This window comes from Apteryx mantelli, chromosome 15 (assembly GCF_036417845.1).
Source record: "Apteryx mantelli isolate bAptMan1 chromosome 15, bAptMan1.hap1, whole genome shotgun sequence".
NCBI classification, from domain to species: Eukaryota; Metazoa; Chordata; class Aves; order Apterygiformes; family Apterygidae; genus Apteryx; species Apteryx mantelli.
Window position 1 is genome coordinate 23,651,638 of NC_089992.1, and position 23,335 is coordinate 23,674,972.

At 60.6% G+C, this 23,335-nt stretch overlaps 1 protein-coding gene across 1 annotated transcript; it reads right to left on the minus strand.

Moving 5' to 3' along the window:
* Window positions 1-18,211: 18,211 nt before the first annotated feature.
* Window positions 18,212-21,266, minus strand: LOC106497757 (synaptotagmin-5-like). Its single transcript, XM_067305802.1, has 4 exons — window positions 20,514-21,266; window positions 19,790-19,955; window positions 18,676-18,857; window positions 18,212-18,373 (listed from the first exon to the last, which is right to left on the minus strand). The coding sequence occupies exons 1-4, from the start codon at window positions 21,264-21,266 to the stop codon at window positions 18,212-18,214; spliced, it is 1,263 nt and encodes a 420-aa protein (XP_067161903.1).
* Window positions 21,267-23,335: the final 2,069 nt, after the last annotated feature.

Below are 23,335 nucleotides of genomic sequence, written 5' to 3' on the forward strand. Positions count from 1 at the left end.
CGGCCCCGCGGCTGCCCGGCGCCGGAGGAGGAGCAGGGGCTCGGGCCCCGCCACGGGCCGCCCCCACCTCGCCACGGCCTGCCTCGCCGTGGTCTTCCTCGCCGTGGTCTTCCTCGCCACAGCCTTCCTCGCCATGGCCTGCCCCTGCCTCGCCATGGCCTTCCTCGCTGTGGTCTTCCTCGCCACAGCCTGCCCCTTCCTCGCCACAGCCTTCCTCGCTGTGGTCTTTCTCGCCATGGCCTGCCCCTTTCTTGCCATGGCCTTCCTCGCTGTGGTCTTCCTCGCCACAGCCTGCCCCCGCCTCGCCATGGCCTGCCTCGCCGTGGTCTTCCTCGCCATGGTCTTCCTCGCCACAGCCTTCCTCGCCATGGCCTGCCCCTGCCTCGCCACGGCCTTCCTCACTGTGGTCTTTCTTGCCATGGCCTGCCCCTTCCTCACCACGGCCTTCCTTGCTGTGGTCTTCCTCACCATGGTCTTCCTCGCCATTGCCTGCCCCTGCCTCGCCATGGTCTTCCTCACCATGGTCTTCCTCGCCACGGTCTTTCTTGCCATGGCCTGCCCCTTCATCGCCACGGCCTTCTTTGCCGTGGTCTTCCTCACTGTGGTTTTCCTCGCCATGGTCTTCCTCACCATGGCCTGCCCCTGCCTCGCCACGGCTCGGGTGCGGGAAGGGCTCCGGGGGCCGTTGGAGCACAGGGCGCGCTCGGCCTCTCCCCGCGGCCGGGGTCGAGCGCTCTCGCCTGCCCGCCGTGCCCGGCCGGGCTGCGTAGCCGGGGAAGGAGCTGGGCTGACCACGGCAAGATGTGTCGCTGCGTTAGTCCTCGGCAGGCATCCAGGACGAAGCTGGCCGCCAGGCTGGGCTTGGAGCGAGCCTTTCCCCTTCCACCCGTTGGGACTGCTGCAGGTTTTCGGCTTCCTGTGGAGGACAGGGCACGGCCCCTTCCCAGCACCATCAGGGCCTCTCTGCCCAGCCGTCTCCTGGGCTCCCACCCCGGTCCCGACCTGCCGGCGGTTCTCTGCATCTCCTTGTCTCTTCCCATCACACGCTTGTGGCCATGTGCAAGGGGCCGGTCTTTTGTACGAGGCCGTGAGCTGTAAAAATACGCAGTGCGTAGCCAGTGACCCCAGCGACTGGCCTAGCAGGAACGTGCCTACCTTCATGGTGCAGTTACTGACGACTTGCAGGCTCCCAGTCCAGTGCGAATGCAACGCAAAACGGGATCATTTCAACCATCGTGATGGGACCGTCTTACCCTGGACATGCACGTGAAGCGTTACCACATCTCAGGGGCAGGGGCCGTCACTTCTCGAGCCATGCTAATGTGGTCTCTGTACAGTCATGATCCTAAGTGGTCTCCTGCAACTCGGTGCATGAATGTCTTCCGTGTTGGGAATGAGAACAAACGGCAGGGTGAGCGCGCGATGCTGCGCTGCAGGTGTCTCAGATGCTGGCTCGACTTTCTTCTCTGCAGACAAATGAAGTCGTGGAGATGTTGCTCCTCCCTTTTGTTTGCTAAGATCTCGAGTTCACACAAGACCCAGGGCCTGGTTTTGCTGTGGCAGAGACCGTTCGATTCCCCATCATTAAAGCTGAGCTGAAATTGCCTCTTCATATCTCCTGAACTGATAATCGCTTGCAGCTCAGAGAGGCCTTTTCCCCTGCCGGCTGCCTGGTGTGGAAACACCTGGGAGGTCTGTGCCGTAAGAAAACAGGGGCAGACGGGCTGACTCCGGAGGAACTGGGAGATCTGCAGTGATACGCGCTGTAGGCATGTACAAAAGACTGTTCCCGTAGGCTTGGAAGGGGTGACGTGCATTTGGGCTCCTGTGGGGTTTTGCACAGATTATTTATTATAGATTTGGGCCTTTGGGATTTAAACAATTGCTTTTTGAATGCGCAATACCGACAGTAATGCCCCTTTCGCCACCTGCCCTTTGGACACGTTTGCAAATATTGATCCTAATAATTCACGCGTTATTACCCATTTGCAATAGCTTTGAGAGGATTTGTCCCACATTCACTGAAATCCCACTCTCCCAGCACTTTCAAAAAGAGCCCGGAAGGAAATTTTATGGCCTGGGAAAGGAGTCCAGCCCTGGCGCTGGCGAAGGTCCCCAGGCTCTGGTTTGTGAGGGGTCCGTCGCAGCTCTTGGCGGAGGAGCCAGCCTGCCCGTCTGTTAGAGGGAGCTGCCCAGCTGCCGGTCTCGTGTCTTTGCTCAGGTCCCTCTCCTAGAAACGTGTGGTTAAACCAGAATTGCCCCTTTCAGGACAAAAAAAGAGACATTTCTAGTTCTTGCCGTTGGAGACAAAGCTTCTAAGTGCCATGCTCGCTCACATCCTCAATGCAGGAACAGGAAGGACTCAGAGTGCATTTAGAAAACAAACACTTGTGGGTTTTTTATCTTGTCTTGCAAAGTTTTGAACACCTGAAACTCGGCAGCCCTTATCTCCGAGCCTTGCAAGGGCTGGCAAGGCAAGGGCTTGCGGGGGAGGATGGAGTCCCACCACGGAGCCGGCATCCCCCTGCAGGCAAACACCACCACCGATAAGGAAAGAGCCTAAGAGGAAAGGTAGAAGGGGAAGGCAGCTATTGATAGCCAGTGCGTCATGAGAAAAAGAGGCGATGGCCGTACTTGGGAGCGCGTTGCTCTGCGAAGGCTTGGGCAGGGGTGAGGAGCGGGACGGCCGGGCAGCTTGGGGCATGAAGCAAGAGGAAGGGGGAGGACAGCAGGCGGTGGCTGCTGGAGGAGCCGGAGCGGAGGGAAGAGGGTTGCAGGCCAGATTATCATCCCTAGCAGTTACGGCAGCAAAGTGTCAAGCTGGATGTGGTAAGTGCCATCGGCATAATGCGGAAAATACTGAAACGCAAGGAGAAGCATGGGAAAGCACTGGCTCCCCTGCTCTGCCAGCGCCTGGGGGTGTTTGCAGGCATGTCACTTCATCATGGCAGGGTCCGGGGGGCCCTTTGCACCTGGAGGGTGGCAGAGGCCGGTTTCGGGCAGGGATGCAGTCGCTGCAGTTTTCCTTTTGTTCCCGAGCGAGGGAGCGAAGGGGACGGGCAGGCGAGGGCCTGCGGGACGTGCATAACCCAGCGGAGGCCCGCGGGAGCCTGCTGGCACGGAGGGCAAGCCAGCCCGCTCCTGGCAGCCGCCTGCCCGGCGCAGCCTCGGCAAGGGGCGACGGGTTCCCGGAGCGGCGTTGCCACCCAGGTTGCCTTGGCAGCGTCAGCAGTGTATTTCCTGCCTGCGGCGGCCAAGACGGGCAGCTGCCAGCTCCCTGGAGGCTCAGCCCGCCGCGGCGCCGGTCGAGCCAGCGGCAGGTAGGTGCCCACGGGCAGGTGTGCGCCACTCGCAGCACCCGGTGGGACGTCCTGGGGGCCAGGTGACAGCCACAGTTTGTCACCATCCCTATCCCGGGCCCTGATAATGCTGTGAACGTGTCTCCCGTCTTCTTTCGGGCACCTCCCGAATTGTGTTGCCTGGCTCCTCACTCCCCTCGCTGCCAGTGGGTGCTCACCCGGGGCGGCTGGGCTGCCCAATTGCTCATGGCGGGGTCCTGGTTGGGGTCCCTCGGGACAGGACCCCCACATCCACCATGGGGTTGCCAGTCTCTCCTGGTGGGCTCTCCTTGTCTCCTGACCTGGCAACTCGGCACCCGCTGGTCAGCCAGCACCCTGGTCCCACCACATCCCTTCCCAAAACAGGAGGGAACGGGCTCCGGCAGCACGGTGTGGACGGACAGCTGGGGGGAGCCGCCCCTAGGGCTTCTCATCCGCCATCCCCAACCTTTCGTCTTGCAGCTCGGGCTCGTGCACGTGCCGGACTCCCTCGGCTCCCTCTTGCACCAGGTGCAGGGAGATTCCCCCGGGAGTGTGCAGTGGGATCTGCAGCAGCCAGGACATGCCTGAGCCCCAGCCGCGCTGAGCAGCATCCCATGTCGGGCCGGAGACGGAGCAGCTTTGCCACTTCGCCCTCCCGGCACAGCGGTGATGGGTGCTACCAGCTCGGTGCTGCCTTGGGGCCTCCCAGCTGGGCCAGGCTGGATGCCGGGAGGCAGAGGAGAGACCTCTGGGCGCCTCGGCACCCGTCTGTCTCAGCGCTGCACAGGAACGACATAAAACCCCTCTCCCGGGACCCCTTCCGGGCGGAGGTAACGGTGCTGACTGTCCTCTGCAGGGCTTCAGCACGTCGGCTTCGAAAATGCCCTTTCCACGCGGCCTTGTTGCACGGTGCAGCCCGCGTGCGGCTGGAGTGCACCCTGCGGCTGGCCTGGGCCGGGTTTCCTGGCGCCTGCAAGCCGTTCAGCGCAGCGTGCTGGCACGTCCCCGCCGCTGCCGCATCCACCGAGCTCCCCGCGCCCTCACTGCCACGCTCTGCCCGGCCTCGTGTTACCCCGAGCGCTTGCGGGGTGATGTGGGATGATGCTCCTTGGGCCCTTGTGGGTGTCCTGGCAGTGATTCGGGTGCAAGGGGGTGGAGGGTGAAGGGGGCAGGCTGGGTGCAAAGCGGCAGCCGTGTTTCCTCTCCCCTTTGCCTTCAAACCACTGTCCCTTGCCTTGTTCAGACATGTCTCAGTGCATCAGTCCCCTTCCTCAGTCTCCGGCACGGCGCCACCGGCAGATCCACGAGTCCCGTCTGCGGGATCCCCTCTGCAGGGACTGGGAGGTGAGGTCAGATGGAAAACGGGGCTGCAGAGCCCCAGGGGAGCAGGGCAGGGCCCTGTCCCTTGGACCAGGAGCATCGCCAAAGCTTCACCCTGGTGGAAAGGACAGAAATCTTTAAAAAGAGAGATACATGGCGAGGGGGGGTGCGTTAACAGGCCAGCAACAGCCTTGTCAGCAGGCTCTTCCCCAGGGCTTGGTGATGTGTGTAGCCCACCCAGAGGTGCTGGAAGCACCCACGGGACCCCAAGCATTGCCGGGAGCTGGGAGGGCCCTGCTGCCTCTCCGGAGCAAACCTGGGCTCTTGAGTTTCGTCTGCTCCTGGAAGGACCAGCCGCGTTTCGGTGCTGTGGATGCCTCTGTTGCAGGAGCTCGTTCCTGCTGAAACAACTCCATGTGGGTGGGATGTTCACAAGTGGGAGCCTTGGACGCTTGAGGGAGCTGGATGGAGAGCTTTTCTAGCCTCCCCCGAAGGGGCCGGGGGCACCAAACAGCCTGGCTGCTGGGTGGGAAGCTGGGGACCCCGAGCCACCTTCCCCTCCCGACATCCCGCGCTCTGGGCATGGCCGAAAGCAACTCCCAAAAGCGGAGGAAGACTGTAGGTACCAGCCAGGTCCTGAGACTCATAGTGCCCAAATGGGACCCCATGGCCATGCCAGTCTCTGTAACTCTCTCTTTGTTGTCTCCAAAGGGCACCCAGAACCTATTTAACAGGCAAAGGTGGCCAGGAAGCTCTGGGGGTGGATGGGGAATACTGTGGCCAGTGCTACGGCCTCCATTAGCCACATTGGGGCTCCAATTTCTCAGCCCCTTCTTGAAAACAGAAACCCAGGATCTCCTTTTCATGGTAGCATTTGTGCCAATGGCTCAGACCGTGCTGAGGATCATGTGAGCCCGTCCGTGGGGAAGAGGCATTCGCTATCCCATCTCCCCGAGTGGGGCACAAAAGGAGATGGTGTCCTGCAGCGCCTGGCTCGAAGGGTGCAGGGTGGATTTGTGCCGGACCTGCGAGCTGAGCTGGTGACTTCTCTGCGAGAGCCTCCCTGGGTGCTGGGGAGGCACAGGGAAGAGCTGATGGAGGGAGACCAGGAGGTGGATCTCAGCAGGGTGAAGTCCGAGCTGCTGTCCCTCAAGCTAAAGGTATGTGGGCATTCCTCCAAAGCCAGGAAGGAAGAGAAGGCTGCTGAGAAACGGGGTCCTCGAGGCTGTCTTCTAAGAGACATCTACCCTCCCGACACGGGGCTGAGAGGGGAACAAAGTGCTGGTTGGTTTCATGCCATCCATTTCATAGGGGATACCCTGGGCTTAGGATCAGATCAAACAGATGTGCCCAGCTTGAGGTCTTCCAGTTTAGCCCAGCAGCCTGGCCAGCCTTGTGTCTGCTGGGGAGACTCGCATGTGGGGATGCCTGTCCTTTAGAGGCCAATTCCCAAGCAACTGACTGTCCTCTTTCCTGGGGAAGAAAACTCTGTTTGCCCTTGATGCCGTCTCTCCCATGGCAGATGGAGAACATGCAGGCCCACCTAGAGAGGGAGAAGAGGTGGCTGGAGCTGTCTCGTCATGAGGACCAGGAGCAGAAGGGGGATGTGCATGATAAGTGAGTGGCGACCAGAGCAAGGGCCTGGGGGCCCTGCAGAGAGACCGAGCAAGGCGAGGGCCACCCGCATGCCTGGAGCACCCTGCTCAGGCCTGGGGTTGCTGCTCCCCAGTGGTGCCGGATGGGGGTTTCAGAGGAGCCAAAGGTTTAGGCACTGGCTTTGGTTGGGAGTCAGGTCCCTTCTGCCTTTGGTGCCTCTGAAAACCCCACCAGCATCTGCAGGTCCTGGCTCTGGACCAGAGCCCCCATCACTACCCTAGCTGTGGGCTCGGGACCTGGAGTGCTGCTCACCATCCCGTTCCAGTCTGGCCAGGGCAGGAGGGAGCACATAAGTGTTGATCCCATCTACTGCCTCCTTGGCAGATAATGTGAAGAGTTGCTCCCTCCCCAGAAGCAGCCTCCTCCAGCTGGTACCTCTTGCCTCCAGCCCAGCGTTGCCAGATTAACCCCTCTCCTGGCCACAAGGTCCTGTGTGATGGGGTTATGCATTTTACTGTGCAACCAGGGCAGCTGGGGCCTGTCCCGGAAACCTGGAGCAAAGGGCCAGCGGGGTGCAGGAAGGGAAGGGAATGGCCAGAAGGGCATTCGGGATGGCGCTGGGGAAACCGGCCCGCGATACGAGGGCAGAGCAGCCTGCGGAAGTGGTGCGGGGTCTCTGCTCTCTCACAGTTGCTATATGGCCTCCTGCATGAGCGTGAATGTGTCCTGCCAGGATCCTCAGCCTGGAGCTGGAGGTGGCGAGAGCCAGCACGAACCTGCATGGGATGAGCTGTTGCCTGGGCTCACCAGATCCCAGCTGGACAGCAGCAGGGGTAAGGAAAGCATCAGGAAGAGGAGGTGTCTCCGGTCTCAGAGGAGGCATGGCAAGGAGGAGGGCACCAGCAAGGCCCTGTGCCCTCATGGCGAGGGGTGGATGCTCTGCCCCTGCCTCCTCTTGGGCTCTTTGACACTGTGTGTGGGCCGCTGCAGGCTGCAGAGCAGGGCAGAGGGACCCTCTACCACCACCTTGCCTAGGAGACATCCCTGCAGGACAGGGTTGGGAGAGAGGATCCCTGCTCAGCCGGCATCCCTGCCGAGGGGGGTGACTCCCGAAACCATGTTGCCTGGGGAGTTGCTCCTCTCCAGTTGCTCCAGGGAGGTCCCACGGTCACACCCCACACCGATGTGTGCTGTCTCCCGGGGAGGTGGCAGGAGCCAGTGGCTGTGGCTGCAGCGGGTTTCGGGCCACCTCGCAAGAAGTATTTCAGTGTCCAATTCCTGTTGAGATCACATGGAGCCAGAGGAGTGAGGAGGGTTAATTCCCTTCACGGATCTGAGCCCTCCTTTGACTTGTGGCATGGTCCAAGTTTGTACCTTGTCTTAAAAATCAGGATAGAAAAAAAAAATCCCATATGGTTTCTTTTATTTGGGTTGTAGTTTCAGGGTCTTCCGTGCACCCTTGGGTCCCATAATTCAGCTGTTGTCTGTAGCCTTCATTGCTGCAAGCTTGACCATCGTATAAAAGACATTGTTCTGCGAGTGTCTGACCCAGGGAAGCCCCGTTGGGTCCGCTCCTTTCCTCCTTCCGCCTCTTCCCCGAAATAACCCTGAAGAGGGATGCTGTGCCGTGTGTTCACTCATGGCACCTCTGCGGGGTGACCGTCACCCTCACCACAAGGGATTCCTCCAGCGCTGACGCTGGTCTCACGAGAGCCCCTGGTGACGGTGGCTCCTGCTGCCCTTGGCTGGGCAGATTGCGAGTGTCTTCCCTGGTGGCATCCCCGCAGTGGTGAACTCACAGCTCGCCCCTTCCTTCTCTTCGCAGGGCCGGCGCCTGGCTCACCACCGGCACGGCGCGGATGGCCGGCGGGTCATGGGCTTGCTGCAGGCAAATGAAGCCCTGCATGAGGCCATCGGCAGGGTGCAAGAGGCCGCCAGGAGCATCGGCTTGGTACGTCCATGGAGCAAGAGCCGCAGGCTGAGACGCTCTTCCCCTCAGCCCGCGTCCCCCTGCGGATTTGGGTACTAAAGTCTCATTGAATTACACGAGCAGTGGGGGAGTTTCACTGTCAGCAGGGCAGATCCAGGTCCATTTTCCTGCAAACGGGATGGAGCCAGTCCCTCCTCTTGCTCCCCTCTTTGTGCTCGTGGGCTAAAACCAAATTCGCCCCTAAATATCGGTTTTCAGCCACATCAGGTTCGTGCTCAGAGTGGTGCACTGGTGCGCGGCAGGGTGAGCAAAGGCAGCAAAAGCCTCTCTCCAAGGTCTCTTGACCCTCATGTACCCGCTGGCGCCTGGCAAACTGCCATCTCCTCCTGGCCCTGCTAGGAGAGGGAGCAGCTCTCCTGCAAGGTGGCCCAGCTGGAGTGGAAGGTATCCGAGCTTGGTGCAAAGCTGGAGCCTGCTTCGAGTGACAGGGCGAGATGCCCCAAGGTACCACAAGGGGAGGAGAGGGTGCTCGGGGCATGCAGGGGATCGACACCATGGGCTGGGTGCGAGGCACCTGGAGGTCCCCACTGGGGACGGTGTGGCAGGGAGGAAGGGGACGCCAATGGCTCACCTGGCTTTCAGGAGAAGGAGCAACTTCACTGGCAATTGGAGGAGCTCTCGCGGCAGCTGGTCCCTGCACCGAGGAGCCAGGGGGGCTTTGGGGAGCGGACGCCGGGCCTCCAGCTGGAGCTGCCAGCAGGCAGGTGATGTCCTGGGAGCCTGGGGGTGTTTCGATTGAAGGACCCCGCTGCCCTGGCAGGGCCTTCACCCGTGGGGACGGGTACACGCACCCACACGCCAAGCCAGTCTGGAGAGCCGGGTACGCACAAGCGCTGTGGCAGGAGCTGGACCAGCAGCTCTGGGGCCAGGACGAGCAGGAGAGGGGAGAGGAGAGGAGTGGGCTGCGATGCGCTTTCAGAGGCAGAGGCTAGAGCTGCAGAGGAGGAGGATTTTGTGCCAGCAGGAAAAAGATGAGCGGGAAAGACCAGGAGGTTGCAGAAAGGCCTAGGGGATGCTGGGGGCATCTCTCTGGGCTTCCCAGCATGGTGCTGTTCGCAGGGAGTTGCCATCCGCAGAGTGGAGGGAGATGCAGGTGCTGCGGCCACACAGCGCCGACCTGGAGGAGGCTTTGCAGGGCCACGGGGAAGAGCTGCAATGCCGACAGGGAGAACAGCAGCAGGTGAGCCCACACGGGAAGGATGGGCTGCCAGGCTCACCTAGCACCTCTCTCTGGGTCTTCATACGTGATTGCTTCCCTAAAAAAATTAGGAACCTCTTCTTCACTTTGCCACTGACTTGTTCTGAGACCTTGGGCATATCACAGTCTGCGTGCCTCAGTTTCCCCATCTACAAACTTGGGTTAATGCCAGTGAAACTTGGCAGTGCCTGGAGGTTTGGGGAGGGGGATGCTGGAGATGCACCGACGCATCCCGAGCTGCTGCTGCAGAGCTCTAGGCCTGGGCAGTCCCACAGAAAGGAGGAGGTGTGTGCCCTGTATGTGGGAGGAACACATCTAACAAGGTCTTATACACGCATTTTCTAGCAGACCGAGGTCCCAGCAAGATCCAGTGACACTGCAAGCCCTGGCCTGCAACTGGGTCATCCCCCACCAGAAAGGTGGGTCTTGTGGCGCAGGTCAGGTACCGCTGCTGTCCGAGTGCTGCTGCCTGGCTCTGCCTGTTGCAGCGGGAGTGGGGAGCCAATGGGTGCAAGGATGTCTAAGGATCACAGAGTTGCCGCTGCTGAGCATCCTCCTCCTCACGCGGCATGGGAAGGCCAGCAGTGGTGCCGTGTCCCATGCGCAGGAGAGGCTCAGCCCTCTCCAATCTGTGCCACACAGCCCTCAGGGCTCAGGCACTCCAGGAGAGCTGTCGGAGGAGGCTGCCGTGGGTTTCGAGCCTCTGGGGCGTCTGTCCGAGGTGGAGAGGCTACGGCGAGAGCTGCAAAGGGAGGTCGCCGCACGCCAGGAGAAGGAAGAGCTGGTGCAGACTTTGAGAGAGGTATGGCCAGAAAGGGTCGTCATAGTCCCTTGGGCCAGACTGGTGTTGTCTGACTTCAAACAGTGCGGATTTCTGCATCGGGCACCCAGCGAGTCTGCGGGGAGAGATTGTCCAGGGCACGACCCAGCTGAACCACGTTAGATGGTGGTGACGGCAGTTCACGTGCCAGGGGACCCCAGGATGCTTTGCCATGAGCAGAGTGGGAGACATCCAAGGCTCCTAAAACACACATGTCCGGGCACAGCACCATCACTGGGCACCTCTTCACCGAGCCTTGCTCCAGCCTCATCCAGGGGTAGCAGGGATAAATCCCCATCTGGGTACATGACAAGCTCCTGCAAAAGCCTTGAGGTTCATAGGGGTCCCGGCTTCTTTGCTGCCTTGCGGGGAGTTTTCCATATTTATCTTGGGTCACTGGTCGCTGCCTCCTCCTGCCTGTAACATCAATTCTCAGCCTCACTTTTCTGATAACCCACCCTGCGACCCCTCAGCTGCCTTGGGAAAAGTGCACCGCGGACCTAGAGGCCTACTGAGATGCTCTGGTTTTTAAAAATGGCCCTGGGTGAGGAGCGTGTTGTGCATCAGATCACTCAGCCCCTAGGGAGGATTTTTGAGGAAGAGCATACACTTCCCTCAAAACCTACGTCTGCCTCAGTGGAACAGAGTTACAAAAAAGAAGGGGGAAAAAAAACAACAAAAAAATACACTAGTGGGATTATACCTAACCCCAAATACCTCCCGCACTGGCTTCAGCATCCCTGGTTTCTTCCGCCCAGGCTATGCTGTATCTCCCTCCCTTATCTCAAGATGGACTTTCTGTGTCTGGGATGGTGCTCCCTTGTCCTCCCCCGTGCCCTCGGGGTCTTCGTTATCATTTCTTTCGTGTGGCTCAGTTGGCAGCTCCAGCGCCAGGCTGTGCGGGGAAGAACCGCTTTAGCTCCCTCGCTGCCGTGGCCATGCGGATCAGGCTCCTTTGCGAGCCGTGGGGGGGAATGGGCACTGTGGGCCCCCAAAGCCTCACCCCGGGGCAGTCCTGGGGGAGACCAGGTGAGGGTGCCCTGCGTGGACCTGCCTCCCCAGAGGCTCTGAAGGGAGCTGGGGGAACGTCTAACCCCCAGCAAGACCCATCTCAGGCTCTCCTTCTTCCCCAGGGAGTAACTCAGGCCATAGCCAGGGTGAATACAGGCATTTTTGGAAAGGCTAGACACCCTCTGGGAGTTGGTGCGTGTCCCCTGGAAGGAGGGAAGCAGGGAGGAGGTCAGTGGTGTCCCCGACTCTCACACTGCCCGCTTGGTCCTAGGAGCTGGAGGAGCTGAAGCAGAAGAAAGCTGGAGACATCCAGGTGAGCAGGGCTGGGTGCTGCTGCCACATCCTAGCTTGGGGTGCCGACCCGTGAGCCCCGTCACCCCAGCTGTCACCCCTGTGGGTTTTCCTGGCTTGGAGACAGGGCTGTTTGGGGCCAGCAATACCTGTTTTGCTCTAAGTGTTGGGAAAAACGATCAGGCCACCCTTCCTTCCTGACGGGGCCGTGGCAGGATCCCATGGTGCTGAGGGTGCTAGAATACATGGAGACTGCTGGCAGAGCAGTAGGTTTGGGGAAGCCCCACGTACTCAGCGGCATGGGCTCTCACTGTCTCACATACTGCAGCATCTGCCCCCTTCTACCCATGATCGTTTAGACGATGTGGCTATCAGGGCTGATAAAAGCTAGCAACAGCCTTGTCTGTTCAAGGATCTCCGCACTATCAGGCGGAGATAGCACGGCGCTCCGCTCCTTCCCGAGGACCCCGGGAGACAGGCTGCATCTTGCTGGGTGCACAAGCCCCCATCCCTTGTAGGTCACCGGGGGTCTTGCTGCACAGTGCAGGCATCAGGGCATCTCACAGGTTGTCTGTTGGTGCTGGGGAAACCTCCCTGAGGAGCCAAGATTTGGTCTCACGGTCTGAAAGCACCCGTGGGTGACAGCTGGCTAGGGAATGGGCAAGGCACCCACCATCGGCTGAGGTTCTGTGTTGTGCTGGCTGAGCCTGTGATGAGCTGCACAGACTCAGCTAGAGACTGGCTGTGCACCGGCTGCTGTCCTAGCGTTGACCCGTGCCGACACTGCACCCCCCCCGGCCCAGGCATCCCTAGAGGAAGTCGACTCTGAGCTAGCTCTGGTGCGGGAAGAGCTCCAGAAAGTCCGGCATGTGCTGCAAACACGGGACATGGAGCTGGAGGAGCAGCGCCTGGAGCTGGAGCGGGCCATGAACAGGGTTTGGCACCTGCGTCCCACCAGGCGCCGGGGCCTTGAGGTGTCCCTGTGAGCCAGCCCCACCACGCTTGGTGCTGCACGTGGTGAGAAAGCCAACCCAGCATCCCATCCCATCTAGACACAGGGTGCAGTGGATGAGAGAGGCGTGGATATGATTTGTACAGCACCCACCAGCTCACCCCACGTGTCCACTGCCTGCTTCCCTCTCCGCCGGCAGAGGAGTCCTTGCAGCCCCTTAGGGCGTCCCTGGCCCACGTGGGCTGGACCATGCCCAGCCGAGAGCAGGGCTCTCTCCCAACCCCACTCTGGGCTGCCCTTGCTCTGGTTTTGAACACACTGGAGACATCAGGTAATTCAGGCCAGAACTGGATTAATGTGGCAGTAGGGTTTAGCCACGGGGCAATGGAGACAGCCCAAGGTCAGCAACGCTTTGGAAGCAAGAGACGCTGGTGGGGAGAGCCTGAGAGCCCGGCTGAGGACAGGGCAGGCCGTTTGGAAGCAGGTATAGCTGGAAATAACCTCCCTCCTCTGGCTGTTGGCAGTACGCAGAGTGCAGCTCCGAGAAGCAGAGGCTGGAACAACTCGTCACAACCCTGGAGCAGCAGCTGGCTGAGAAGTAAGGCCTGGCGGGGTCCGACAGGCCAGAGCAGGGGATGCGTGGCATGAATCCAGCTGCGCAGGAGAGCCTGCGGGGTGCTTGGGGGTGCAGCACGGGCTGGGACGGTCCGGGAGGCGCATGGAGGGGCTAACGTGCCCCAAACGCTTCCCTTGAGGTTGCCCTCAAGGCAGCCCAGCGCTGAATATCTTGCAGCACGTGCAAGCACTGAGAGAGGGGAAGGGGGCGCCCGTGGCGTGGGAAGAGGGTGCACGGGGGCCCTTGGGTGTAAGGCTCTCCTTCGCCCCGAGGTAGTCTGCAGCGTGGGGGCTCTGCAGGGGAAAGGGGTTAGTGCCCCCAATTCGGACCTGGCAGGGCCAAGTCTCGGAGTTGAAGGGCTCCATGGGACAGGGGGTGTTTTGTTAAGCTGAATCTTGTTGCCCAGAGACCAGGCCTTGAGGCAGCTCAGATGGGAGAAAGAAACGGAAAAAAACGAGCTGGAGATTAAAGCATCCTTGCTGGAGGTGACGGTAATGCCGGAGAAGGACGTGGGAAGGACGCGGTGCAAGGCTGCTGCTGGGGCAGAGACGGGGTCTGCGCACGTGGGCTGGAGGCAGCCGGCCTCCGTGGGTGTCCCCATCCTGCTCTCCAGCTTCGGGGCACGGGCAGAGCCACGTCTCTGCTCCCAGCTGCTCCCCAGCAGCTCGCAGAGAGCCGCGGCGGAGAGCCAGGAGCTCAGGACCTGAGGGGGATGTTTCTGATGAACCCGCGTGCAGCACAGCTGGGAACAGAGGCTGTCGGGGTCCCGGCTCTTCCTTCGGTGCTCGCATGGGAATCTTTGAAGATCTGGCTGCTGTTCTGCGATAGAGCTGTCGAGCCGTCCGCCAGGCAGCAAAGCCGTTGGAAGTGCCAGTCCCAGTGGGATGCTCCGGGTGAAGGAGCGGGGAGGTGCTGGGTGAGAGCCCCCTCCCGGCACCTTAAAGCAGTGACCCGCAGTCCGCAGAGCCGCACTGCCGATGCTGTGTTTTCTCTGCTGAGCAGGATACGTGCTCGTGGCCAGAGCCGGGTCTGCGGTGCAGGGCTGTGAGAGCTGCCGCAGGACCGTTCTCCCTGCACGCAGGCGTCCAGGGGCTCTGCAGCCTCTCCCTGACCTCCTCGGCAGCTTAATCCAAATTGTCCAGCTGACCTGCTTTGCATTTTCCTGCAGCCCTCCAGGCTGCCCGGACCTGTTACATCACCCTGCCCACAGCTCTCCTCCCCTGTTTTATTTGCTCTTGCTTTATTTGTCAGCTCTTGTATCATCCCTAGCTGCCTCCTCAAGAAAGTTCCCGGGACCTTTTGGCATGCCAACTGCCCTGCCGGTGCCCCAAGCCTGAGCAGGGCCCTGCTTGCTTGTGCAGAGAGCGGGCTTTGCTGGCAGAGCGCCCCAGCACTCCTCTGTGTGTCCTCCCCAGCCCCCCGAAACGGAGGTCCTGCGAGATGCTGCCCCTCAGGTCCCTGCAGCTCCCAGCCCTGCAGAGACACCCAGCAGGGACCTCAGCCGGGGCCACCGCAGCCTCGCGCAAGGCAAGTGCTTTTATGCTTTCCTCTGCCCTGGCTGGGCCTCACGAACCAAAGGAGCGCGTTTTCCTGCTCGGATGCTTCACCGCAGTAAGCTTGGTAGGACGAGTCACACGCTCGCTTTGGAAACGCTGGAGGAGGCGCTTTGGAAAGCTGCCGTTGCCAGAGGGCCCTGTCCTGGACGGCTCGTGGGAGCGCTGCCCATCCGCTCCAGCGCGGGGTCACTGTCAGAGGCTTTGCACTGGCGCGGGGGGGGGGGGACTGTTCCCGTGAGTCTTTCTGCCAGCTCCACCGGTGGGGAGATGCCTCCCACGGGGGAGTAAGGGATAGATATGAACATCTCCAACGGCTGCGGTTTTGCTCTGCCTGCCCTCGTGGTCAGGGGCCCCGGTGTCCCTCTCCTGGCTGGTCTGGCAGCGCTGGCTGGAGCGAGCCCCGCTCACCAGCCCTCCCAGGGTCTCCTCCCAGCACGTGAATGTCCCCTGCCTCCTAAAACCAGGCACACAAGGCAGCCAGGTTGCATTGGTGATGCAGGACAGGGCTTGAGCGTGACGATGACCTGGGGCTGCTCTCAGCCATCGTCCCTTCTGCCTCTCACGTGCAGGCAGCATGGGCCCGGGGACCGAGCAGCAGGACGAGGAGGCCTTCTTCTCCCCGGGTGGACGGCAGGACGGCACGAAGGTGAGGAGCTGGGGAGCGAAGGAGCTGGGCTGTGTCCCTGCTCTGCTGCCGTGTCCCCGTGGGACCCTGGGTTGGTCCCTCGAGCCCTGCTCCCCGTGGGGCCCTGCACACCTGGCTGCCCTGGGCTTAAGGGGCAGTAAAGAAGCAGGCGGGCTGGGAGCCAGCTGCAGCCTTAGACCCCGTGTAAACTCCTGCCCCGGACTCTCTTGGAAGTTTTTAAGCTCTGCTCTCCCCGGCTTGCAGCATCTGAGTGACTTAGGAGCGTGAGAGTGGCCTCCAAAAGCGAATGGAGCGCCTGGGGTCCTGAGACAGACCCTCAGCCTGGGCAGGTTTCTGCAGACGCCTGCGAGTCTCTTTGGGTGGGGAATCGTCATTAGTGCTGTTACAGTAACAGGGAAAGGTTGGAGCCCCTCTCCGAAGTGCCCTGTCTCTGCCGCCAGTCCATCCCCATCCCCGCACCATAGACAGCTCGATCCGGTCCCCCAGCAATGCCGCCTGCGTGTCTCCGTCTCCTGCTGCCCCTGGGGTGAGGAGGGAGGCCAGCGCCGGCCCGAATAGCCCGGGAAGCGCCAAGCATGGGCAGGAGCGCTGCCCACGTCCCCCTCTGGCTCGCAGGCTCTGCCTCAGCACCGGGATGGAGGAGCCGCCGGCAGCTCCGCGGCCGCGCTCCGGAGCCTGAAACAGCAGCAGCAGCGAGTGACCGAGCAGGTAACGCGGCGCGTCCCGGCGATCTGGGTCATCCCGTCCTTCCTGCTGCCTGCGGAGGCAGCGGCGGCCAGGAGGGCGCCCAGGCGTGAACCCCAGCCAGGGGGGGACAGCTGCGTGGGGGAGCACGGGGGGGCAGGTGTTTGGGGAAAGGCCTGCGGCTCTCAGCCCCACGTCCCCCAGCCAGCAAGGGTTGGGAGAGTCCTGAGCGTCCGCTTTCTGCCGCTCCTGCAGCTCAAAGGCTTGTTCAGGCAGAGGCAGCAGCTCCCAACGGACCTCTGGACCCTGCTGGGAGAGCAGAGAGCTAGAACCTCCTCCGGGGTAAGAGGCACCTTTCTCCTTTCCCCCAGCTTAATCCCATGGGGTGGGAGCTGAGGTGGGTTCCCAGCAAACCGGCCACGTGGCCATGGGACTGCGGCTTCCGTTGCAAGGGAGCCTTGTCGGACCCAGGGTCCGGGCTACGACGTGCCCTGCCCGCGTGTCCCAGGAGCCCACGGTGTCCCTGTGCTGTTATGAGCCCCCCATCCCTCCCGGGCCGGGTTTTTCAGCCCCGGGTGAGTGCAGGAGAAGCTGCCAGTGCCCCAGGAAAACGTCTGCAAGAGGCACCTGAGTGCACGGGGCTGCTGCAGCCGGGAGACCCCGGCCCTCCTGGACGGCAGCAACGGCAGCCGGAGCCCGAGGGCGCAGCTGTGGGAGAAAACCCGAAGGGTAGGAGGGAAGGGCGGGCGGCCGCATCCCTCGCAGGGGCTCAGCCTCCCCGTCCCTGGCGCGGGAGCAGCGGTGCATCCCCACCCCACAACGTGGGCGCTGCCGGGGGGCTGAGCAGCCTGCCCAGGCCTCCCGTGGGAGCCTGTGCCCCAGCGCCCGTCCGCCTGTCTGCTGCCCTCTCTAGATTTCCAGCCTGGCCTCCGAAATCCGGGAGCTGCAGCAGAGGAATGAAGAGGCATGAGAGGTAGAGCCTGCATCCGGCACCCTGCTCGAGACGCCAACCTGGTGACTTTGCCTTGCCACCGTGGCATACCCGAGCACCTTCCCCACGCACCCCGGAGCTGCGCCCCCGGAGAGGAGGCAGCTCAAATTACTGCTTCATCCGGAAAGCGCCTGCATCCGGCACGCTCCAGGGTGGGCTCGGGTGAGACATCCCTGCCCTGTCCTGGTCACAGGGCCGCTGTGTCTGAGGACAGTTCTTGCTCCTGAAGGTGGAGCATAAATATTGCTGGCCCCCGCCCGAGCAGCAAACACCGGGATGGGAAATGGTTCCAACTACACAGCCACGGCTGTACGCACGCATGCAGTCATGCTTTGTATCGACCTCTTTATTTATTTAATGGCCACTCATTTGGGCTGGTAGTTAAATAAAAAAATCCAGCAACACCTTCAGCACTGATGTGTTACGAGTTGGGGCTGGTGCTCGGGAGGCGGTGGGGAGTTATCACAACAAAACTCCTTGTATTTTCTTTTTCACAGCAGTGGGCACAGAGGGGACAGAGCGGGCAGCATCAGAGCTGCTCCGGCCCTCCCTGAGCTCAGCCGGCCTTTCCTGGCCTCCCCTCCCAGAGCTGACCCAGCCCCTCGGGAAAGCTTTGGTGCCTGCTAGTAACCTGCTGGGCTGCGTTTTAGCCCCGGGGGATGAGGAAGGGTCTGGGGAAGTTCTTCACTGCTGTGGGACTTGATGAAAAGGGAAGGAGGTGGGCTGATAGCGGCCAGCTACATGGGTTAGAAGGGGCAAAATGCCACCATGGTGGCCTCAGCGGGTAGGCAGTGCAATGCACTGGGTGGATCTCATGGCCCAGGGACTTCCCACCCTTCTCTTTCCATTGCTGAGGTTTAACACGAGCAGGGCTCTCCTTCTGTCCAGGCACAGAGCAAGCATCTAGCAGACATGTAGCAAAGAAAGGCTCTTGCTATGCTTCCAGCTGCCTGTTTTTCTCCTCTCCCCTAGGTTGAAGCCATCTCAGACTGGCATGTTTCCCTCCGGAGCAGTTCGGGAGGGGTTTGTGCTGACCAGAGCTGTTCTCCAGCCCTGGAGATGGACTTGAGACTTCTCCCACAGCAATGTGCATGCTGAGACCTCAGTTCTCCAACGCCTGGAAATTGCCCTGTTCACGCACAAAGCACTGAGGTGCCCATTTGCTTGCTCCAGTGTGCAGATGAGTCCTGGCAAGCCCTGCCGATGGGTTGTAGGGAAGGTCAAGGGAAGGGTCTGAGAGCTTCAGGCTGGATCAAGTGCCACCGTGCTGATTCCACCTGGCCGTGGCTGCACATCTCCTTCCAGTGCACCAGCCCTGCCTCAGGGGCGCTGGGGCCCACCTGCACCCGGCCCAGGGTGTAGCTGCGGGTGTAGATACGAGCCTGTGGCAGGAGAGGGGGAGAAGCAGTGTAGAGCACAGCTGATGGCCTTCAAGTGGAGTTAGAAACACCCATTACCCCAGGAAGAACCAGCCCAGCCCAGCAACCTCCTGCAAACAGCAAGATATAGCTCTTCTGGGCTTGCTTGTACCCCTCCCACGAGTGTTGGCTGATCCCACACAGCAGGCAGCACCAGACCCCTGGAGATGCTCCTGAGCATGAATGTGCCCTGATGGTGGAGGCCACCTTCTGTGCACAGGGTCGCTAGCGCTAACCTCTGACCATGGCCATGGGCACAACCACACCTCCATCCTGCACACCTGCATCACGGTGAACTCCAAGGACAGCTCTTGCTTCTGGATGTCCCCAGCGGGGATGTTGAAAAGGAAGGGTGTATTCCAGACAGGGTTGTAGCCAGCAACGGACTTGGTCTCCTTGGTGTCGATGACTTGGCCATTGTGGTAAAGGTGGATGATGACATAGTGGTCTGGAAACAGAGACAGAGTCTTGGTAAGAGGAACCTGCTTTGGACATGCGCAAGGGACAGAGGTTGGAGATTAGTGAGTCAGGCTGCAGGGGAGGACAGATACTGCACTGTGCGGTCAGGGCTTGTAGCAGCCAAAAAGGGATGACTGGAGAGCTACAAGACATCCGCTGGGCTCTGTGGAGCTGTTAGGATAAGATAGAGAGATGCTTTACTGTCTTGGTTGCACCTACTCATCCCTGGTCAGGAAGCAAGGACCTCCAAAGTCCTTTGATTGCATCCTTGCCCACTTCCCAGGCTACTCCATGTAACAGCTGTGGTGGAGGGTTCATCCATGGCCTGGGGGAGCAACAGATTCCAACAGACAGCAGGGCAGAAAGTTCCACCTGCTGTTTTTTTAACATATCTCTATATATCTATTAATGATTTTTGGGACATATTGGAAATATCTACATCCTAGCTGTGTTAACCGTACTTGTGCTTAGAAAAGAGAAGTTCAAGAGGCAATAAGAGTGTCTTCCAGGTTGCTGTTAAGAAAAAAGAGAATAAGCCATTCCCACTGTCCACATGGACTGATGGACAGCAAGAGAGATCACAGCTAAATATGAGGAAAAAAAATTGCTAACAGTGGGAGACTTCAGCATGAGAGAAACAGTCTGGGAACGGTGGAGTTGAAATGACGAGAGTCTTTAAGAGTTAATTAGAGAAGTGTCTGTCTGGATCAGGTTAGATGTCTAGATTTGCCTCTGTAAGGGAGAAGACTAATTTGGGCAGCAGCTCCGAGACTCTGGCAGATGCAAATGAATGTACTGCAGTTGACACCGCTGGTCAAGACTTTTGCTAGTCTTTCGTGCTCTGCCATCTCCTTCCCATCCGTCAAAGCTTCCCAAGCCTGGACATCTCCTTGGACCTACTGTCCATGCACCATGTCCTACCTGGCGTGCCTGGCATGCGAGTGAGCCGGCCCAGGTTCTCCGCCTTGCGGACTAGCACCTTGATCCGGTTGGCCAGAGCTTGGTATTGGAGGAGAAGGAAGAGTTGACCAAGGGATTTAGGCTGGGAGGAGAGGACGCTGCAGCTCATGTCATAGGAACTGAGACACTGCAATGAAATCAGAGAGCAGGAAACCCAGTTAAACCCTCTACGACCTCATCCAGCCACTCCACCTCAAGGATACCTGGCTCCCACCTAGAGAGGTATGAATGGCAGGTCAAGCCAAGTCAAAAATGAGTGAGGAAGGTAAAGCTGGAGCTTATAATTGCTGTAAGGAAGGTGCCCAGCTTCTCTCCCCTCTGCATTCATCACTTCCCCACCCAGCGTCCAGATCTGCTGCAATTCCCCTTCCAGATGAACTGGGCTATGTTTTATGCGACTACTTGTGAGATGCTCCTGAGCAGGCCGGCTACTGATCATTACTATCATTAGGTATTAATTGTAGCCAGTTGGTGAACCTGAACATGGGGCCACAAGAGAGGACACCAGGGAAATGTGGGACCTGCTATCTCAGAGCCTTCCACCTGCTTGGCAGGGTGACTTTCACCAAGTGGATCAGATTCCTGCTCTTGCTGCAGCAGGTGGAGTTTAAGGCTCCGAGACCAAGCAGACTTTAGCCAAAATGAGAGGATTACAACCACTGTTGGAGACCACTGTGTTCCTGACCTTTTTGAGCTTGGTTTTGGTGGTCGACAGCTCTCGGCTGTAGCTAGAAGATGCCTCTGGGTTCCAGGTAGCCTGAGCACAGGGGAAGATGACCTCTCCTACGAACGAGTCCTTGAGGCTATGAAACCTCATGTAGACAGCAAAGCGCAAGGTGAAGCTCTTTAGCTCTTCCGGGCTGTACTGGCCAAACTGAAACTGCTCCTTAAATGCAGGGTTGAGGCTTTTCCTGCACACAGCTGTGCACCGGGGCTCGATGAACTGCGGCAGAAGGTACACTTTGACGTAAGAGTCGCAGCTGCCCCGGAGCCCCTTGGGCAGGTGGGAGACGCTGATGACCGTCACAGTGAGCGTGGCCTCGGCCAGCGAGTAGAACAAGTCGAAGTGGAGCTGGGGCCTCTGCTTGGCCCCTGCGCTGCAGAGGCTGCTTGGTACCGTGTGGGACTGCGGGATGCTGGCTCCCAGGTTGGACCTGGCCAACCGGCTCTTCTCGTCGCAGAGGATGTTGGCCCCGGAGATGGTGCAGCGGCGCTGCCAGGCTCCCATCAGCTTGGAGGATCTGCTGGGCCTCTGGGAGAAAGGGGGGCTGGGCAAGGAGGCCTTGCCGGGGAGAGCGTCTGCACCACAAGTGGGCGATGCTGGAGAGCTTTCTTCAGCCCGGGTGCCCAGCACCTCTCCTGCAATCTTCTCGTACTGCCATTGGATTGGCACCGCTGCGGTCTTGGAGGGCAGAGCAGGCACCAGATCCACCAGCATCTGCTCCAGCACCTGCTCTCGGCCAGTGCGAGTCCTGAGCCTCCTGCATTGCCTCCAGCACGCTGCACAGCACAGGAGAAGACTGAAGCACAACAGGGCCAGCCCCACTCCGAGGAAAACCTGCAAGTGCACTGAAAAGAGGACAGTGCCGTTAGCTCCTCGCACATCTCCAAGGGGGCCAGAGACGGTGCTCAGCCAGCGGTGGGAAGCAGTGGTAGGAGCGGTGCCCAGCCGGTGAGCAGGACCACTGCTTTAGGTGGACGTGGTGCATGGACTGGTGAGATCCTGGGAACCACCACCCACCGCAGCGTTGCCCGGGGGGGTTGTGGAGCAATTGAGAAGAACAAGATCTCGGTCACCACCTCCCCCTGCCATGCCTGCTGCCCTGACCCGCATCTCAGCCCTGTGATACTTGGACCCGTGTCCGATTCAGCTGAGCTCAGCTGAAGCCTACGGGGAAGGTCACCACTTTGCAAGCGCGAGTCAAACACAAAGGTTGCAAAGCCGGAACCGGGCTTGCCTGGGAAAGGGATAAGAGCCGGCGATAGAGCGGGAAGCAGGGCCAGAGCCGTGCTGGGAGGATCGGCCTGTGCAGCCCGGAGGTCTCTCCCAGCCCCGCTTGGCAGGCGGCGTGACATCGGCTCAGCCGCAGCAAGGCTAAAGCAAACCCAGCCTCACCCCGGACACGATAAGGGCTATGGAAAAAGCAGTGCTTATCAGCCCCGCTGCTGGGCTGACGCAAGTTGGCAAAGCCACGCGATTAGGCGTCTGCTCAAGCGCTCGGCGGGGGGACAGGACCCGCAGGAGCGCACCGGCGTCCCTCCTTTCCGAGGAGGAGAGCGGGGTCCCGCTCCCCCGCGCGGGGTGCAGGGGGGGTCGGGGCACGGCCAGGCCTGGGTGCAAAGTGGTGCCTGCGGCATTGCTCCGTCCCGCCGGCAGGGCTTGCCGGGGCGTTTCGGGCTCCTCTGCCGCCTCTGCCGCTCTGCATCAGCGGTGACCGCCCGGCCATGCAGAAGGTGGCCACCCCCGTGCTGCCGGCCCCGCCAGGACCCGGAGCCGTGCAGGGCAGAGATTTCGAGGGGAAAGAGGGGATCACCAGCCTGCAAAGTTTGCCAGCCCAGCTCAAGCACGGCATGAGGAGCGGGGATGTCTGCCGGAGAAATGCGGGGAGACGTGGGGTCAGGTCCACCCTCCGGGCAGAAGACGTGTGTTTTCACTGCGTGTCACTAGCTCCTGGCACACAACCCAGCTGTGTGACCTCCGGCTGCTGCTGCAGCCCCGACGCCCGTGCTGTGCCCGCGGGGCGAGCTCCCCGGGACCTGCCGGCTCACAGCGCCGCGGTGCCCGCGGGCGGCCCGTGGGGTGCGTGGGGCAGCCCCGAGCCCCAGTGCTGCTGGGTGGTGCCTTGCTCCGTTTCTCCACATGCAACCGCAAAGCATCTTTTTGCTCCAAGGTCACAGCACCCCTTTGCCCTTTTATTTCCAAGCGGAAAGGGAGCACAAGCTCTAAGGCTCCTAGCAGGACACCCCAGTGCTGTTAAACCCACACCGTGGAGAAGCCGTGGGGAAAGCCGGGTGTCTCGCCCTAACTCTGCCCCGCGCAGGCACCGTCGTGGCCGCGTCAGCAGCAGGTTGTCACCCAGCAGGTCACCCATGCACCTTCAGCTCTGCCCCGTTCTTCCGGCCCCCACCAAAAACCTGTCCTTTCCCAAGACCTTTCCCGGAGCTGATACAATAAGCAAGCTTGGTCGGGCCTTTCCTTCAAACCATCCCTCAGGATTTCAGCTGGACCATTTTCCAGCAGAACAACAGGCTTTGCAAGGTGGACGGCAGATGGGAGTGGTGGGTTTTACCACTGGGTTAACGAACCACAGAGATGAAGTGGCTCCAGCCAGTGCCAAGCCCAGAGCGTGGGAATTGCCCGTTTCCCAGCAGGACCAGGAGATCGAGGACCGAGCAGAGGGCACGTTGGGACCGGCGTGCCCTGCAGACCGTCCATGGGGAGCCAGGCAGGCTCCGGCCGGTGGGCAGCCTCTGCAGACCAGCATCAAACTCTCTGGAGGTACTTGT

What these genes read in the sequence shown, in the direction of transcription:
- LOC106497757 (XM_067305802.1), bottom strand. Translation starts at nt 21,266, where the DNA reads ATGCTGGTGGATCTGGTGCCTGCTCTGCCCTCCAAGACCGCAGCGGTG. An exon ending in TCGCATGCCAGGCACGCCAG is followed by an intron (nt 18,858 to 19,789) that starts GTAGGACATGGT and finishes CTCTGTTTCCAG; the next exon opens with ACCACTATGTCATCATCCAC. An exon ending in TGCAGGTGTGCAGGATGGAG is followed by an intron (nt 18,374 to 18,675) that starts GTGTGGTTGTGC and finishes CTCCTGCCACAG; the next exon opens with GCTCGTATCTACACCCGCAG.